The sequence below is a fragment of the Gracilinanus agilis genome, chromosome 3, assembly GCF_016433145.1.
Source record: "Gracilinanus agilis isolate LMUSP501 chromosome 3, AgileGrace, whole genome shotgun sequence".
NCBI classification, from domain to species: Eukaryota; Metazoa; Chordata; class Mammalia; order Didelphimorphia; family Didelphidae; genus Gracilinanus; species Gracilinanus agilis.
The window spans coordinates 419,328,543-419,348,653 of record NC_058132.1 but is presented as its reverse complement, the minus strand read 5'-3'; the positions used below and the strand labels follow the sequence as shown (position 1 = coordinate 419,348,653).

At 33.7% G+C, this 20,111-nt stretch overlaps 1 protein-coding gene across 1 annotated transcript in view; it reads right to left on the bottom strand.

Moving 5' to 3' along the window:
* The window catches only part of TMPRSS15 (transmembrane serine protease 15), a 153,136-nt gene that overhangs the window by 112,594 nt on the left and 20,431 nt on the right, over positions 1 to 20,111 (bottom strand). Inside the window, exons 4-6 of the mRNA XM_044666902.1 lie at positions 17,066 to 17,211; positions 5,344 to 5,385; positions 4,437 to 4,481 (exon numbers count right to left, since the gene is read on the bottom strand). Coding sequence (XP_044522837.1) covers positions 4,437 to 4,481; positions 5,344 to 5,385; positions 17,066 to 17,211 — 233 coding nt within the window. The remainder of the gene's footprint in view (positions 1 to 4,436; positions 4,482 to 5,343; positions 5,386 to 17,065; positions 17,212 to 20,111) is intronic.

The following is a 20,111-nucleotide window of genomic DNA, read 5'->3' as shown; positions in this document are numbered from 1 at the left end:
TGTAGACTCGAAACTACCACACCAATGCAACTACCAACAATTTGGAAATTGGTCTTGATCAAGGACACATGACAAAACTAGTGGAAATGCGCATGGGTAGGGGGGGTGCGGGGGTGGGGGTTGAAGGGGAAAGGAGGAGCATGAATCATGTAACCATGTTAAAAATGAATATTAATAAATGTAAAAAAAAAATGAAAACAATGAAATCACAACCAGTGAGGAAGAAATTAAAGCCACTATTCAGTGTTATTTTGCCCAACTTTGTAAATAATTCTGACAACCTAAGTGAAATAGATGAATATTTACAAAAATGTAAATTATCCAGATTAATAAAAAAAGAAATAGAATACTTAAACAACAAACAACCCCATCACAGAAAAAGAAATTGAACAAAGCATCAAAGAATTCCCTAAGAAAAAGGTTAGATAGATTCACAAATGGATTCTACCAAATAGTCAAAGAAAAACTAACTCCAATGCTACATAAAGTATTTGGAAAAATAGGAGAAGAAGAAATTCCTTCCAAATTCATTTTACTACCCAAATATGGTACTGATACTAAACTAGGAAGAACTAAAACAAAAAGAAAACTATAGATCAATCTCACTAATGAACATCGATACAAAAATTTTAAATAAAATGCTAACAAGGAAATTACAGCATTATATCACAAAGATCCTACACCAAGATCAGATGAGTTTTATACCATGGGATTTTGGATTTAAGGAATGCAGGGATTTTAAGTAAACTATCAGCATAATTGACTGTATCAATAATGAAACCAACAGAAACAATATGATTATCTCAATAGATGTAGAGAAAGCTTCTGACAAAATATGACACCCATTCCTTCTAAAAACATTAGGAAACATTGGAATAAATGAAGATTTCTTTAAAGTGATAAATGACATCTATCTAAAAGCATCAGCAAGCATTGTCTGAAGTGGATTTTATAATGTAACTAATATAATTAGAACCCTTCCCAATAAGATTAGGAGTGAAGCAAGGATGCCCATTGTCACCACTACTATTTAATATTGTACTAGAAATAGCTAAAGAAATAAGGGCAGAAAAATAAATAAAAGAAATTAGAATGGGCACTGAGGAAATAAAGTTATCACTTTTTGTAGATTCTATGGTATATGAGGAAACAAAGTTATCACTTTTTGCAGATTCTATGGTATATGGTAATAAACAAAAAACTTAAAGAAATAATCAACTTTAGTAAAGTTGCAAGATACAAAATAAGCCCACATTAATCATTAGTGTTTTCATTTACCACCAACAAAGTTCAACAGCAAGAAATAGAAAAAAAATTCCATTAAAAATAACTGTAGACAGGGCAGCTGGGTAGCTCAGTGGATTGAGAGCCAGGCCTAGAGACAGGAGGTCCTAGGTTCAAATCGGGTCTCAGACACTTCCCAGTGTGTGACCCTGGGCAAGTCACTTGACCCCCATTGCCTACTCTTACCACTCTTCCACCTATAAGTCAATATACAGAAGTTAAGGGTTTAAAAAAAACTGTAGACTATATAAAACATCTGAGGGTGTACCTATTGAAACAAATCCAGCAATTATATGAAAACAATTACAAAACATTTCACAAAAAGAAACTAGACCTAAATAATTGGAAAAATACTAATTGCTCAAGAATAGGTCAAGCCAACATAATAAAAATTAGTCATACCTAAATTAATTTAGGTTGGTTTGAGCGGAGCCCAGGTGTTAAACCTCAAAGACAGCAAAGATGGGGGGAAAAGTCGTAGACAGTTGTCCTGGCCACAAGGATTATAAGAGTACTTGGAAAAAAATGAAGCAAGAAATTAAAAAATGGAATACTAGGTAATAAAGAATGGCAAGGAGAATTGAAACTTTAGAACCTATGTTGGAAAATTTCACTCTGGAGTACTTGGAAAATTAAGAATGAACTAAACAGAAAACAATGACTCAATGAAACACCAAGAAATAATAAAACAAAATCAAAAGATTGAAAAACATAAGAGAATATAAGGAATATTTTATCAAAAACATATGGGGATCCCAGCTGTGTGACCCTGGGCAAGTCACTTGACCTCCATTGCTTACCCTTACCACTCTTCTGCCTTGGAGCCAATACACAGTATTGACTCCAAGATGGAAGGTAAGGGTTAAGAAAAAAAAATACATCACCAGTGATGTCATTAAAAAAAAAACATATAGGGAAAAGGTAGAGAGACAGTCTAAGAAATATTGGACTGCCTGAAAATTCCTATGCCATCCCTGTTCCCTCCCCCCCCTCAAAAAAAGGCTAGACAGCAATTTGCTAGACATTTAAAAGAAAATTATTGAGAACTTTTAGAAATCAAAATGAAAATAGAATATAGTAGTAACCTCCTAAAAAAACCCTTCAAAATGAAAACTCTAAGAAACATTATATTCAAAATCCATAGCATGCTGGTCACAAAAAAAAAAAAAAACAAAAAACAAGTCCCATCACACTCTCATACCACCACTCCAAAAAAGGACAATTCAAGTATCAAGGAACCAGAGTAAGACTCACATTAGACTTATAAAGGAAATGACAACTTGAAATATGATACTCTGAAAAATAAAAAATAAAAGCTTACTACCAAGGATAAACTATCCAGCAAAATTGAATATGAGCAATCTTCCAGAGGAAAAGATCAACCCTTAATGGAACATAAAGTTTCTAGGCATTCCCAATGAAAATGCAGAGTAATCATTTTGAAACAAAAATATAAAGGCCAAGAGAAATATAGAAAGATATGTGTATTTTTTAATGTTAATATGTGGGGTAATACGTCTATCAGAACCCTAATATCTTTAAGAGTTAGAGAGAGGGGTAAAAACAACAGAGGGCCCATTTAGTTTTGTTCTGTCTTTATGATTTTTAAGAAAAGACAAAAATGAGAGTAAACAAGTAATTTCATTTGACAAAAAGTGTCAGGCAAACTCTAGTTTCTTCTTTATAAAAAGGAAGGTGGAAGCAAAAGGAGGAAAAAACTACAAAAGGACATGGAATAAAAACGGGTAATAATCAAGAATTTTGGATAAATGTAGTAAATACAGACATGATATAAAAGGGAAATCATATATGATTAAGATCATATCTAATGAATCAATATTATCCTTAATATTACATTGCCAGTAGCATATTGTCTAAATCCTAAGTGGGGGATTGAAAGTGAAGAAAGAAAGAGATAGGAAAACAACAATTTTGGAGATTATAATGAACCCCTTTCAGAATAAACAAATTTAACCAAAAGATAAAAAAAGATAAAAAAGACCTGAAAATAATTTTAGGAAAGAAATAGAGATGATAGACCTCTAGGGATTTCTGAATAGAAAGACATTTGCAAATTCTCATCTACATATAGCTGCTTTGCAAAAAATTAATCATTTATTGGGACATATCACCAAAAACACAGGAAAGAAGAAATACTTAACACATCATTTACTGAATATAATGAAATAAAATTATATTCAAAAAGGAGCCATAACAAAATAAGTCAAAAGTAATTGAAATAATTTGAAATCAATTGAAATACATACTCTTGATCTTAGTTTAACAGTAATAATATTTTAATACAATTTACTTTTCTAGATTTTTAAAGATGTAACATTATGAGATGCAAAAAATCAGTTTTAACTGGTATGGCTCCATCACCACCACCACCACACCACCAAGGAAGAATATATATGTAAAGGCTAAATAAATCCATATCCTGCGCATTATTCACCCCCTTTCTTAATACGTTGAAATAGAGTACAGTTCCTTATGTACTTGTCCCTCACTCCTCAACTTTAATAAGGCAATTTAGAAAAATATCCTCATTTCACTGATCTTGGGTATTCTATTATCTACCCATGCGGCTGATAAGGCAGTGTCCTATTGGTGCCAGCCAGCTCTTTGTCTAAAACTCATCTATAAGTTTGAGCACTGGAGGGATGTGAGCCTTCAATCAGTGTGTGAAAGCTATTTCCCAGTCCCACATCCATCTGGAAGCCACCCCACTGTGTGCTGGTCTTGGCAAGGGGATGGGAGCAATAACACATTGAAATTGTTCCCTCTTGGCATCTGTTCTCTTCCTCCTCTTATGAGCAGTGATAAAATCCTGTTAACTGCTATTCCTGTTTATCTCTGCTGCTCTCCATCTCTAGACTCTCCTGTATTATAAGCAGCTCTTGTGAGAAACAGGAGAGTTAACTGAGTGAGAAAAGTGGAAGAGATGAAGTCAGAAGATCTGAGTTCTAGTGCCCACTCTTCTAGGAACTTGCTGTGCTCATCAATACACCTTGTCTATTTTCTAAAATATAAAATAAAGATAATACTTTGCCTTACTCCCCCTACAAGATTGTCATCAGGATAAAAAGAAATGTTATTTGTGAAAAACCTGGAAAACCTAAAAATGGAGAGATACTAATTCATGAACTGACCTTTGGTGGTTGGAGGATTGCTAGTTACTGTAAGTCTTTCAGGATCTGTTCAAGGTAAATAAGAAATTATTTTATTTAAATGTTGACAATATTCAATAGCTATTATACAACCTCTCCTCTTCTATACTGGATAGCGTAAATATTTTGTTCAGCCATTTTCAGTAGTGTCTGACTCTGTATGATCCCATTTGTAGTTTTTTGGCACAGCTTCCTTCCAATTTCTGTCCTTCTATCATTTTATAGATAAATAAACTGAAGCAAATAGTATTAAGTGACTTGTCCAAGGGTCACACAGCTCATAAGTGTCTAAGGATGGATTTGAATTCAGAAAGATAATTCTAATTCCAGCCCTGGTTCTCTATTCTAGCTGTCCCTCTTCTCCCCCACCAATATATTGATTGTTCTCTTGTTCTATCATTAGGAAGGAAGCCTGACATAGTGTAAAGAGTCCTAAATAGAAAATCAGGAGACCTGGGTTCTAAACCTTGTTCTCCCATCCATTAGCTTGTCTAGACGATGCTCCCTGTTGGCTGCTGTTCTCTTCCTCCTCTTATGAGTAGTGATAAAATCTTACTAATTGCTATCCCTGTTTATCTCTGCTGCTCTCCATCTAGACTCTCCTGTATTTATTATAAACATCTCTTGTGAGAAACATTATAGTTTACTGGGTGAGAAAAGTGAAGAAATGAATGAAGTCAGAAAATCTAAGTTCTAGTGCTTTCTCTTCTTTTAACTAGCTGACTAGCTGTGCTCATCAATACTCTGTCAATTTCCCTGTATATATAAAATAAGAATAATACTTTTTTGCCTTTTTCCCCCACAAGGTTGTCATCAGGATAAAATGAAATGTTGTATGTGAAAAACCTTGAAAACCTAAAAACGGAGAAATACTAATTCACGAACTGACCTTTGGTTGTTGGAGGATTGCTAGTTGTAAGTTTGTCAGCACCTATTAAAGGAAATAAGAAATTATTTTATTTAAATGTTCATAACATTTAGTAGCAATTATGCACCTTTTCCTCTTCTATATTGGACAGTGTCAATATGTTGTTCAGCCATTTTCAGTTCTGTTTGACTCTGTGACTCCATTCACGTTTTTCTTGGCAAAACTACTGGAATGGGTTGCCATTTCTTTCTCTGGCTCATTTTGCAAATGAAGAACTGAGGCAGATGGGGTTAAATGACTTGTCCAGGGTCACAAAGCTAATAAGTGTTTGAAGTTGGATTTAAACTTGGTAAGACAATTCTTCCTGATTCCAGGCCTGGTGCTCTATTCACTGTGCCAACCGAGCTGCCACCAATGTCAATACAAGTATGCCTTCCACATTGCACAATTTAGGGGTACAGAGTTTCCACCAGCTGGAAAATCTTCATAAAATTTTTTGCCCTTGTCTTCAAACCAAAAAAGAAGCCTTATTTTTAAAAATTTTATTTTATGGGGTGCTTATAGTATCTTCTTTTTTTTTTCTTTTTTTTTTTTTAATTTTTAAACCCTTAACTTCTTGTTTTGACTCATAGGTGGAAGAGTGGTAAGGGTGGGCAATGGGGGTCAAGTGACTTGCCCAGGGTCACATAGCTGGGAAGTGTCTGAGGCCAGATTATAGTATCTTCTTAAAAATTTTTGGTTAAGTATTTTGTATTAGTCTGTGTTATGCATTTCTAATTTTCTAAACTTTTTTTTCATCATCTGCTAGTCTTTGCATGTCATTTGTGGCTTCCACAATGGCCCCTGCCCCAAATTCCTATTTAATTTCTTATGCTGACACAGAATAAATCAAAATCATTATGGTGAAAGTAGCAATATGGAAAGGATTCCTGTATATCAATGGTTCTATTGTTCTGTCTTCTGTGAGTCAGCCTGGCATAGTATAAAGAGGTCCAAATAGAAAGTCAAGAGAATTGGGTTCTAAGACTACTTCAGGCAGTAACTAGCTTGTGAACAAGAAAAAGTCAGCTCATTTCTCTAGGCATTGATGTTTTTATTTGAAAAATAAGAGTTGAATGATATGACTTTTAAGATTGCTTTTAGCTCTATGGTCTGCATTTTTATTTAAGAATCCCAAAAGAACATTTTTAGTGTCATAACTGATTAAAATTTGCCATTGTAAACTTGACTAGGTATACTTATTTTTCATTAGTGTGTCATTTGTTTAGTTTTAGCCAGAAATTTCATTGGTGTTCTGTGGTGTTCTGGAAGATGTGTGGAAACCAGAATCAGAATATTTGATTTCAAGACTTTACACAGCTGTTTATTATCTGTGTGACCCCTAGTAGATTATTCACTTTGAATCTCAGATATAAGGGCAACCTATTTATAGGGTTTTTATAAAGAAAGTTCTTAGTAGAGCCTTACAATTAAGATTTCAGTGTAAGGTAACAGAAAATCCTGACTCTTCCATATAAATCTCAGAAGATATTTGTCAAAAAAATAAAGAAAACAAAATAGAAGGAGAAATAAGCGGCAGAACTTGACAAAAAATGTGACAGAGGCCAGGAGATAAGCCATACCAAGAAAATTGGCACACGTTTGGGAAAATGCAAAAGCTAGTGGTGACAGAGAGAAGAGCTAAGATAGGAAAGTGAGTGCAAAATCCTACAAATTGCTCACAAGTAAGTCAGATCTATGAATAATAGTGTTAAACACTAGCATGAACTCCAATAATTAGGGACCTAAAGTCAGTTCTTGGATAAAACCTGCTTCCATGAACTATATGAAGACAGGTCCTGAGTGTGTACCTTCAAAGCACTGAGAGTAATCATGAGAGGCAAGACAAATAGCACCTAAATTCCAATGTTAGGGCAGGGCAATCATACCAGAGGCCAGAGAACAGCTCAAACTCTAATATCCTACATATGTCAGAGACATATGACTCATGATGTCACTGGATTCTAAATAAGATAACTCTAAAAAATAGTGGATTAAAGGACAAATGATAGAAACAATAAAAATTAATCCATGAAAACAATATTAATGAAACAGTATACCAAAATTTATGGAAAGCAACTAAAGATCAGCAGTGGCAAATGTATATCTGTAAGGGCTTTCATCAAAAAGGAAATGAACAAATTAAGAAATTGGGAACAAAACTAAAAAAAAAAATCTCTTGTATAGCAAGAAATTTAAAATTCCCAGATAAGCCACAAAGTTGAAATTTTTAAAATTAAAGAAAGGTTAATTAAGTTGAAAGTAACAAGATGATTAAACTGATGAGTAAAATTAAGGAACAGTTTTCTTTAAAAGTTAATAAGATTAATAATTAGCTAATCTAATTTTTAAAAGAGAGAGGAAAACCACTTTATATTTATCAAAAATGAATAATGAAAACTTACAGTTTAAAAGGAAGTAAAAGAAATCACCAATAACCATTTTGTCCAACTAAGCGATAGCATAACTGATAACCCAGAGGGATAGAGATGTATATTTATAAAAATATAAGAAATGCAGATTAATAAAAGAAGAAAGAAACTATTTAAGTAACAACAGTGGGTGAATGAGTGAACTTTAAAGGAAAAAAAAATCCAAGATCAATTGAATTTACCAGTTGAATTATATCAAACTGTCAAAGGATATTTAATCTCAAAACTAGATAAACTCTTTGCAAAAATAAATATGATGCCCTTCCAGTATTTCTTTGATGTAAAGATGGTCTTGACACTTAAACCTGATAAGACAAAGCAGAGAAAGAAAACTACAGACCAGGAGTCCCAATGAATATTTTTACAAATTTCAAAATAAAATACTCAAAACTACAATCTAATTGAGCATACACTATGGATAAAAGGTTTGTTCAACATAAAGAATATTATAAATGTAACAAATTATGTTAATAATCTAAATAATAGAAATCATATTAATATTTTGATAGGTAATAAAAAGACTTTTGACAAGATCTAGCACTTATTTCTATTAAAAACTCTAGCAACATAGAAATAGACCTTTCTTAACATGGCAAATGAATATCTAAATCCAAGAGCAAAAATCATATTTAATGGAAGGAAGTTAAAAAGTCTTTCCAATAAGATCAAAAGCCAGTCAATAAGCATTTATTAAGCATCTTCTACATTCTAGGCACTGTATAAGCACTGGGTCAGAAAGAAAAGCCAAAGATAATTTCTGTCCTCAGAGAGCTCATAATCTAACATGTGTAATATAATAGTGTTTGACAAACTCAAAGTTACTGAAGGAAGGGCTCACTATTTGAAAAAAAAAACACTGCTGGGAAAATGGATAGCAAGAAATTTGGTATATATCATCACTTCACACTATATACCAAGATAAGCTCTAGATGGATATGTGGCATAGACATAAGAGCTCTCATTGTACCCAAATTAGAGAAGCAAGAAATAAATTATCTTTTAGATCTTTGGGTAGGGAAAGAAGTTATGTTGTTAACAGTGTGCTAGTTTGAGAAGATCGTGCAAGATAAAATAAGACCATTTCAGTATTTTTGAATTCTAAAAGTTTTTTTTCACAAAACAAATCTAATGTATAAAATTAGAAGGAAAATATAACTGGGGCAAAAACTCTTTTTTCTCTGAAAAAGGTCTCTTTTCTAAGATTTAAAAATAATTAATTTAAATTTAAATATATATGTACATATAGGATAAATATAAAAATAATTAAAAACTTTTAAAACAATTTCCTAAAAGATAAATCTTCAAAGAATACTAACAGGAAGTTTTTAAAGGAAGAAACTTGTTAGTTGTCAACATATCATATAAAAATATTCAAAATCACAACTAGAGAAATGTAAATCAAAACAACTTTGAAATTCTGCCTTACAGTTATGAGACCAGAAAAAAAGATAAAAGATGAAATTTCTTTTGAGAAATATTGCAGGAACTTTGAGTAAACAAACCAACTAGCACACTGTTAACAACATTGTGAAATGATCTAGCAATTCTGTTAGCAAATTCATAATTTTGCCCCCAGGGTTACTAAATTATATATACTGTTGGACTTATACCATTGTATAATTACTGTAACTATATAACTACTCAAAGAAAGAAGAAAAGAACTGATAAAATAGGAAAATATTTATAGTATTTCTTTTTATACTAGGTGAAAATTAGAAACGAAGGCGATCTAAATACATTTGTTAGTGTATCTTTCAGGGTTACATGAAACATTGAGAAAAGCTATATTTACTGGAAGATTTTGAACTAATAGTTGCTAAGAGGTTTTTTTTTCATATGGAGTCAGGGAAACTGTATTTTTTACTTTTCATCTAAGAATATCTATGAGATAAATAGTAGAGAGACTATAAAGAGTAACATGTAGTTTGCTAAGAACAGGGAAAATGAAGAAAGGCCCTGTCTCCAAAAGACAACGATCTAATTGAGAGAATCTGAATTGTTTCCTGCCATAGTTGAGGAAAAGCTGATGTAACTCTTGAGAGAAAGAAAATGGAGAAGTATTCTAGGTAGTTGGGTGGAAGAGTGGAGAATAGTTGTGGATTCAGGAAGACACGTGTTTCAAATTTTGATTCAAACATTAGTTGTATAACCCTAAATCAGTCATTTTATCTTTTTTATACCTCACTTCCCTTCTTTGTATACAGGGGATAAAATGGCATCCACCTTATAGGATCATTTTGAAATTCAATTGATATAAAATGCTTTGAAGCTTTTAAAATATTACATAAATATTAGTTATTATTTTCTTTTTTATTTCTTTTGTTTTACTTAACTTGTAGAATAACTTAAACTAATTTACTATTTATCCTTTTTTTGCAATTAACTCAGTTTAGAAAGAGTTATTATTATTTTCTAAGAAAACTTTTCAATATTATCTTGTGACCTTGGGTAAATCACTTAACCTCCATTGCCTAGCCCTTACCCCTCTTCTGCCTTGGAACTAATGCACAGTATTGAGCACAAGTAAGGGTTAATAAGAAAAAAAAAGAAGAAGAGGCTTTCCCTGATAACTGTGGAGAAAAACTGAATGAAAAAAGACTAAGTTTTCACAAGAGAAAACAAGTCAACTGACATTATAGTAAAGAATTCAAGTGATTCTCCCAGAGAACTTTCTCATAGACAAATTATCATAAATCATCACTAATACAGTTTGCTATTGACTTTATTTGTTAATGTTATATTTATTTATTCATAGCAAAGTAAGGCATTTATTATTTCAAGAAATGAATAATTAATAGTGGAAAAGGAAATAATGAACTGGATAAGAAGTTCAAATTAATCAATTAATGAAAAAAGATTATGTTAATATTAATGAAAAATAGAAATCAAAATCATCATTTTGGAGTAAGTATAACAAAATTAAACTTGAATACAAATCAAATTCAAAGGATCTTGATCAAGATCCCTGCCTCATATAAGGGATAATAACCAGCAATTTAAGATAATTTCCTAAATCAACATTGGGTGCAGTAAAGTCAGAACATTTCCATAAGTTAGAGGAAGGAGACCATTATAATCAATTTGCCATTCAGAAGCAAGCTGAACCATGTGGAATCATGTCATATTGATCTTTCAAAGGTGGGTGCTCCAACTGATGAGAAACAATATTTAACAGAAATAGCTACATAATTTTTAGTTGGAATTTATTCAGTTCCATGCCTGCCAAAACACAGCATTATGTCCTATACCACCCTCTCACCATGTCTATATTCAGATGAATAATAAAGTTAATTCCCAATTTTTGCAGTTCTCATGAAGGCGTTAACTTGATTCAGGTCAGCAAAGAGTATATGATGTCTCCTATGGGTACTAATACAAATTGTATGGTAAGAGGTTATCAGTAATATTCTTCCACTTGACTTAACCTTAAAGAGTGGAGACATTAGTTGTTTAGTCCTATTCTTTTCTGGCCTCCGATCATTGAGTCAGTCAAATGGCCACTACTCAGGAATCAAGATAAATAAAAAATCTTAACCATCCTGCTTCTCATGTTTCTCTACAGTGCTCAGCTTTGTCCACTGAGTGAATTTGCCATGACCATTATCATTTAGGGTATAGAGTGGGCAGAGCCACCACTGAATCAGTGATGTTGTCCATCAGGAGCTAAGCCCTCATAGGCCATTGAGTCAGCAAAAGAGGCCAAGCACTGGGTCTGAGATTTTAGTTCTCAGCCTCAAAATCTGTTCACAAAAAAAACCCAAAAACCCAGAGCCAAAAATAAGATCATGAATATACTTTTTTATTTAGCATCGAATGCCTCCTGTGCCCTGCCCATTTTTTACAGTCACCTTTCATTCAGAATTTCTCACTATGTATTGAAGGATGCAAAATGAATCACGATGAGCCCTTCCTTGTGTCCTCTCCCATCATCCTTCATTCAGAATTTCCCATTACACATTAACCTGTAGGAATAATGGGAAACTGGATGAAGGGTTATGTATGACACTACATCATCTTTTCGGTAGTAGCTAGGATCCTGTAAAATAGTCCAGCACCACTTTTCAAATGTGGCATAATGTTTGGCTGCCTCAGGAAGCTTATAGCTCCAAAAGCCTAATGGTTACTGAAATGGACCAACCCTTCTATAGAGTTAACACTTGGCTGATTTTTTTTTTGGATAAAGACTTCCAAAATCACAGTTTCCAATACTTCTGGACAGCCTGTTTTAGGTCTTCCAGGTCTATAAATAGCATGTTCAAGGTTCCACTCCAAAGGACTTGCAATTGATTCTATAGAGACCATCAAAATAACCACCTGGGAAATATGGGTTCTCTAGATTTATTTAGATTCTCTCCATCCAGTGTATTTCTTCAAAATTTAACTGAGATGGAGAAATATTGAATTTTCTTAGGACTGGCCTCTCTTCCCTTGTTTCTTATCTCTGTCACTTCAGTCAGAAATGGCAGAATCTCTGCCTCCTCAGTCAACATTCTGCCATTAACAGAGTGGAAACCAAAAATGCCCTCAGGAAATGGGGTCTTTTTCAGGTGTCTACACACAAAATTGAAGCAACTAGGGGAGACAGAGGCTATAACATAGGACCCAAAGTTATGAAAACCTAAATTCAAAACCAACCTCAAACAATTACCATCTCTGTGACCAGGAGCAAGTTCATTAACCCCCCTCAACATCACTTTCTTCATTTGTAAAATGATAATAAAAACAAACTCCTGACTAATCTCAGTCATGTGAAAAGAAAAAAGGGAAGTAATGTGTAATAAATAAACCTGGAAAGGTATATTAGTGGCAGGTTTTGAAGGGCTCCTTAAATGTCAAAGATTTATATTTGCTATTAGAAGTCAAAGAAAACACTCAAGGTTAGGGGAGAAATAGGATTCAACCTGCCCCTTTTAGAAATTATTTCGCTTTAGCAAAGTGGCTTTACTTTGTGTGGGGAGGATGTGTTCGAGTGGAATATTCAATAGTCCTGATGACAGGTTAGAACTAGAATGGTGGTATGAGTGGAAAGAGGAGTCAGACACAAGATAGGATGTGGAAATGAAATGGAAAGAACTTGGCAACTGATTGTACATATTGAGTAATAAGATTTATGAGTCAAGGATGACACTCAAATTGCAAATGCAGGTAACATTAAGGATAGTGGCAGCTTCAACTGAAATAGGGAAGTCTAGAAGAGAGATGCATTTAGGGGGACCAGTAATGAGTTCTGTTTTGGGCACATAGAGTTTTAGATGCCTGTGAGATAATTAGTTCAAAATGTCCAAAAGGCAGTTGGAGATATAGGACTAGATCTCAGGAGGAAGATTAGGGCTGTATATACTGCTCAGCATCTATTATCTGCCTAGAGATAATTCAATCTATCAAAGAGAGAGTATAGTAAAAAAAGAGGGTCCAGGACACAGGTAAAAGATGTTTACACACACACACACACACACACACACACACACACACATCACCAACTAAAGGAGAGAGAAGGAATGGTCAGAAAATCCAGAGAGAAGAGAGGGTCATCAATATAAAAAGCTAACATTTATATAGAACTTTAAAGTTTGTAAAACACTTTATATAGGATATTCCAAAAGCCTTGGTACAGTTTTGTCTTGAGCTTTCATATCTTTAGTAATTTAAAATTGTACTACAGATACCTTGTATGTATATCATTCCTGATTTGATACTACCAACAGTCTTATGAAGCAAATGTTTTTATTTTCCCACTTTTATAATTGAGGAAACTGAGGTTGGAAGAAGTGAAGGGACTTGCTTAGAGTCAGGTAGAGGCAAGTTTCAAAGTCAGATCTTCCTTGCTTCAGGTTCAGCATTCTGTCAATTATACTACCTGGTCAACAGTGTCAAATGCTGAAGAAAGATTGGGATGGATAATGAGAAAAGGCTATCTGATTTGGCAGTTAGGAGCTATTTGGTAACTTTAGAGGGACTTATATTTCCAAGCTGAAGAATATTGTTCTTGAAATATTCTGAAAAAATTTCAAATTTTCTAAAAAAATTTTTTAAGAATACAAGTGATATGAAATATGAATTAACAAATTCATTCTTTCTACAATTATTTTTTTTAATTTTGGGCCTAGCACTGACTGATAGTGCCAGAAAGTTTGTGATTGGAAATACTAGAAAAAAATAAAGCTGAAATTACAAACATTGTACTATAGCTTAAAAAAAATCTTATAAGTGACTGAATACTTTCTACTTCCTCTCTGACGATCTTGACAAATAACATAGCTTCCCACCCAAGAACTTCATGCTTATGCTTTATAACTTGGAGACAGTTATTTTATTACATAGTTTAAATTATCTGAAACCTGTTTTTCCATTTGTTTTATGGAGCTTCCTTATAATGATCTATCTTGAGGCACATAGGCTCTTTCTAAATTCCGCTGGTCTCTATGGTCTTTAAAATTGTTACCTCCCTAATCAAGAAGTCTACTTTGATTTAAAAGGTCTATTTTTTTTTCATCGTTCTGAATTATATGGAACTATGTGTCTGTGGGTCAATTTTTACACAGAAAATTTTTAATACATTTTAGGATGACAAATGTTTCCTATTCTCAGAGCCTTCAATGGCTTTTACCTTGTGTTAAAAATGCATTTTGTTCTGGTCCTCCTGACATCACGTCTCCCCTTCTTGTCAATATAATAAGTTTACAAGTAGCCAGGATAAAATAAAATAGCAGGAAGGAAAATTGCAAATGGGAAACTAGAAGTCACATACAGACTGCCCCAAAGACCAAAGAAGTATTATTTACAACCTGTATCATATATTAACCAAAAACTGCACCCTGAAAATATGTGCATCTAGGCCTTGCTGGCAGGGCTTTTTGGTCCTATGATATGTAAATCTCAGATAAGTACCAGACATCCATAATAAGACCGGTGGAATGTCAAATGGTGCTAGTGATTTTGAGATGATGTAGACAAATTAACTGCCAATTTTAAAAACTGTTCTACTGTCAATTTTGGAATAATTTGGTTATGTTAATAAATTAACCCCAAAGGTGGCTCGAATAAGAAAGAGTTAGTCTGGACCCCACTAAAACCCTATAAAAATGAGACCTCAAATTCCTCTCCTCTTAGGGGGGATTCCATTTGGGTTCTGCTACCAGGTCCTCTTAACTCTAATCCATAGTTACTGTGAGTTACTCTTTCTGGTTTTTTCCCCTCTCCATTCTCTTCCAGATGCTATCTATCTTCATCTATCACCCTGTCCCCTTCCCTATGCCTCCTGCCTCTGTATTCTCTCCTTTTTTTGACTGTTGTTTGTCTCTGTACATTCTATGTCTATCGGCCCCCTCTGGACCTTATTGAAATTTGATTGAAATTATTTTCCTTTGCCATCATAGACTTTCTTGGTGAGTACCCAGAGAACTAGCCATGTCTGCTCTGTTTCATACTTCCATAAATAATTAGTTATTCACCTTGATACAATATGAAAGTGATATGTTGCAAAATAATTTGCATAATAATTCTCAATAACTCCTTCATAAACAATGGCATTCCTGAAGTTTCATCAAGTCTGGGAGCTTCAACTTATTTAACAAGTTTGAAAAAAATCCCCCACTTTCTCACTGAATCTGAGAAACCCAATTCATCAGTTCTGGGTAGCCCTGGGAAGTGCTCCATACAGGCATATGGCCCTAGGAGAGCCCATGGATTTCATCCCAGATCATCAATCTGGATTTCTCATTTTAAGTACTTTTGGCAGTGTTTTCCATTCATACTCACTAGATAGCTTTAGAACCTGGTGAGATTAGAAAGGTAACAAGCTAGTAAGAGCCTAAGAAGTAGGAATTGGTTTGTTTGTCCCAAAAGTACTCTCATTTTGCAACTGTGTGGGAAAAGTAGGGACCATAATCATTTCACTAAATCTTGATGGGCCAACAAAGTAGAATTCCCCCAACCACCTGGTGATCTAAAAATCTGCCAGACTCTACGAAAGGATATGCATGGTAATGCAGATGGTTTCAATCACCAATGTAACAATTACTTGTCTTTGGGTTAGAGACCCTTCAGTTTTGCCTAAAAGGGCTTCTTTCACAATTATAAAAGTGTTTAGTCTCTATAGCTTGTTTCTTACCTTTGAACAGGGAATGTTTTCCCATTCTGATAATAAATCCTGATATATGCATTTCAAATATTCTTATTTTCTCCCTTGACTCATCTCCTTCTTTCTCTATTCTTCCTTTTCTTGTGAAATGCTTTACATTTCTATCCTAAGTTACCACAGATCACTGTGGATTGGCTGTGAAATCTCTGCAGGTATGAGAGGTTATAAAAGTTAAATCTCTACCCCAGGAATCTGAATTTACCATCATCAAGAGCAAATGCCTTAGCATGTTAAAAAACATCTCTATGCTCTCAGTTTGACCTCTTATCTTTAATCCACAATCATTAAACCCTTGCTGGTGAGTATGCTTCTCCTAAGAGGTATAGTCATCATTACATGGGTTTTAGTGGCAATAAGAATTTAAGCATTTTGCATGTGCTAAGCACTGAGGAATTCAAAGAAAAAGCAAAGAAAGTTCTTGCCTTCAAGGAGCATATTCTAATGAGATAAAAAATATGTATATATAAAGTAACAATATGCACATGCATGTACTTAAAGATATGTATGTATGTGTAAAGATCTATGTGTATGTATGTATATAGGTATGTATATATGTGTGTTTGTATGGAAGAAGGAAAATAGCCTGAAAGGGAAAGGTACTAGTGGACATATAGAGCAAGAATGACTGCAATATAATTAATATTAGTAATAATGATAAAATAATAATATATATTTATGTAATTTGTGAAGGGTTATAAAGTTGTCTACATGTTATCCCATTTGACCTTGACAATAATCCTATGAAATGAATGTTAATGTTCCCACTTTACAGATGAAAAAACTAAAACTAAAAGGTTAAGTTCTTGCCCTGGATTTCACTGTTAGTGATAAAAGCAGAATTTGAATTTTTATCTTCCTAACTCCAGCTTTAGCATTCTACTTATTAAACCAGCTACACTTAATAGTAAGGGTTCATAAGATGAGTGGGTTTGGAGAAAAAGATAATAAATTCAATTTTTGACATGATGAATTTGAAATGTTCAATAGGACTGGAGCTCAGGAGATCTGGATCTAGATAAATAGACCTAAGAGTCAGAGATCATATTTGATGGGATCACTAAGTAAGAAAGAAAAGAGAAGTAGGTTTAGGACTCAAAAACATATATTGTGAATCAAGTAATACTCAAGGTACCTGTGACATATATGCTGTTCAAATCAATTTGTAAACTCATCAGTTGGTTATTGGCATCAATTCCTTGAATCAACTCATTCTGAATATTGTCATCTGATATCCATTTGGTGAAGAAAAGATCAAATATGACTAAAATGCTGCCATTTCTGCAAAACAAAAAAAAGTGATATTAAAAGAAAAACTCACTATCCTTCAAGTGACATTCTTACAATCATTATCTTGTTCATCCTAATTACCCCTGCTTAAGTTGGCTATGTCAAATATTATCCATTTTCCTGAGATAAGGAGGCAGTAAAACGATTAAATGACTTGTGAAGAAAAAGAGGAAAAAACAAAATACAGGAATATCAAGAGTTAAAATTTGAGTCTCTGGACTTATGTTGCAGTTCTTTTTTCAGAAAGGTTTAATTTCTTTGCTTTCTTTTTTTTAGTGATAAAATTTTTCATAGAAAAACAAGAGCTTCAAGTTAAACATGCCTAAGAAGTCTTACGGCGATACTTTGATCCATATTTCACTAGTTTGGGGAATAAATGTGTGAATTCAGTTAAGTTTCTAATATCTCAGAGGAATGACTTTCTTTAGAGAAAAGTTGAATCTGTTTTATAGGATCCCAAAGTAACACCCTTCCCAGGGATGCCTACCAACATAATGCGATAAAATCGTTTGAAAGTTCTCTGACTAGGTACTGCTGCCAATCACCAATCAAAACTGTAGAGGTAGGAAACAGTCATTTTATCTTATCAATCAAGGAGCTCTGAGTATACATTTCAGCCACCTTAAGTAGAATGTGAGTACATAAGCAAGATGAGTATAATGCCATTTTATAAAGAGCAGAAAGGCAAGGTAAAGGTTTACATCTCATAATTCTTTCAGTTTATGGAAGATAGAGAATAACAGAAATCTTTTAGCTTTGAGAATATACTAAAGAAATATTAAATAGGGTATGAACTGACTAACTAGAAAACATATTTGGAATCAGAAGATCTGGGTTCTAGTCCTAGATCTTCTACTTAATTAGCTGTATGGCTATGGGCAAATCTCTTAACCTTGTTGGGTGGCAAAATGGATGTGGTAATACTCATGCTATCTACGTCACATTTTTGTTGTGAGAAAGGCAGCTTTAAACATTACACATATGTCCAGAGTCACATAGTAAGTGTCTGAGACCAGACACTTGCTCAGGTCTTCATGACTCAAGACCTGGAGCTCTACCTATTGTACCATCCAACTGTGAGGGTTGTCCTATCATTGGTGAATATCCAAAATGATGAATTCCTATTCTCCATAATTCTTATTTGTGCTATTCCATACATCTTCTTCCAAGGATCCAATCAAACCTTCACTGTCATTATAAGGATGAGCCCATCTCCTTTTTTCTAACCCACCATCTCTTGAGCATAGTATATTTAAGAAAATATGTCTATTGATAGAATATGTCTTTGCATTAGGGAATAGTTAGGTATTAACATACTATATAATTTTCTAAAAGCAATAGAACCCTTTGTCTTTCTCTTGCAAATCTACACCCAATTTATTATCCATTTGCAGCTCTAAACCCACATATATGCACTGATTTTACTTATTCATTTGGCTAGACTGGTCATCCAAATGTACATCAAAGTCAGCACAACAGATATTTTTTTCAGAAACTGTTACATTTTTCCAAGAATAATCTACTTACTTATCAAGTGAATCCTCACTTTAGATTTGAGAAACAACCATTCACAAAGTGTATTCTTTTTTCCCTTGCTGTTTTATTTAACCTTTATAAATATAGAGTATTGTATTTGAAAGAATCTCAGCTTGGCAGCCAACAGCTGACAGAGATGGCAATGAGCAATAATACCACCCACTTAGAACTACTCAACCATTCTATAGGCAGTGATTTCTCACTAAATTATAGCCCAGGAACTATTAACTTTACCAGTACCAGTAATGTTTTCCCTCAATTCCTTATGATCCACCACCACCCTGCCCAGTCTCTTCAGAAGTTGACCCTTTCTCTTTTTGCTTTGGAAGAACTCTGGCTATTCTTTTCTCTCCCTCTACTTTCTTTTCCTTGTTCTGTTTTTTAAAGTTTTGTTGACATATTTTATTTTTACATTACAAATACAGATTATCCTCACTTCATAAGAGGTCTCTTCTAACAAAATAAAGCAATTAGGTAAAACTAATAATATAGTAATTTCAACAGAAACTGCATATGCAACATTTCACATCTGTAGCACCCTCCTATTAAAAAAAAACAAACAAATCTTTTTTCTCTCCCTTCCATTCCTGACATATTGGGGTGGGGGAGAAGAGAAAAACAGATATCTTTTAACAAATATTCATAGTCAATCCAAACAAATTATCTCAATGGTTATCTGAAAATACATGATGTAGTACAATATACCTGTTAATGATAGGACATTTTAAAAGTAACTTTAGGCATAAAATATTGAGCTATCCATATATTAATAAAATGTGAATTTAGTAATAAACGGTCAAAGGCTACCTCAGCTATACCAGAAACAAAAAAGAGCAGAGATAGTCCCTTTTCATGATACAGAGTAACGAACAGAATTAGAGAAAAAATTGGTAGTAAGACTGACATCATCATTGGGGTAGGAACATTATGATTGGATTTCCTGAGGAATACAGGCTAATATCCACAGGGGGCTGGTGACCACTTTCTTCTGTCATTAAGGAATGCTAACTGAATTATGGGATCCTTCTGTATCCTATAATCTTTGCTAGTAGATCAAAGTTAGTGGACTCCCTGGCATTCAGAAGGTTTGTTAGGGACATTATAGCTTCCTTTAGTGGTGAAAGGACAGTTCAGGGACAATTCTTAGAGCTAATTTCAGAACTTATGGGTAACACCAGATGTCTTGGTATTTACTTAGGAGCTAATGATATAGATGATGACTATCTTTTCCTTTTAATTACAGTGACTTATGGTCAGACTGACCTTTAAACTAGCTCAGAGGGGAAAGCTGATTCCTGAAATTAACTAAAGGATGTAGAAAGGGGACTTAAGCATATATAGAACCAATTACAATA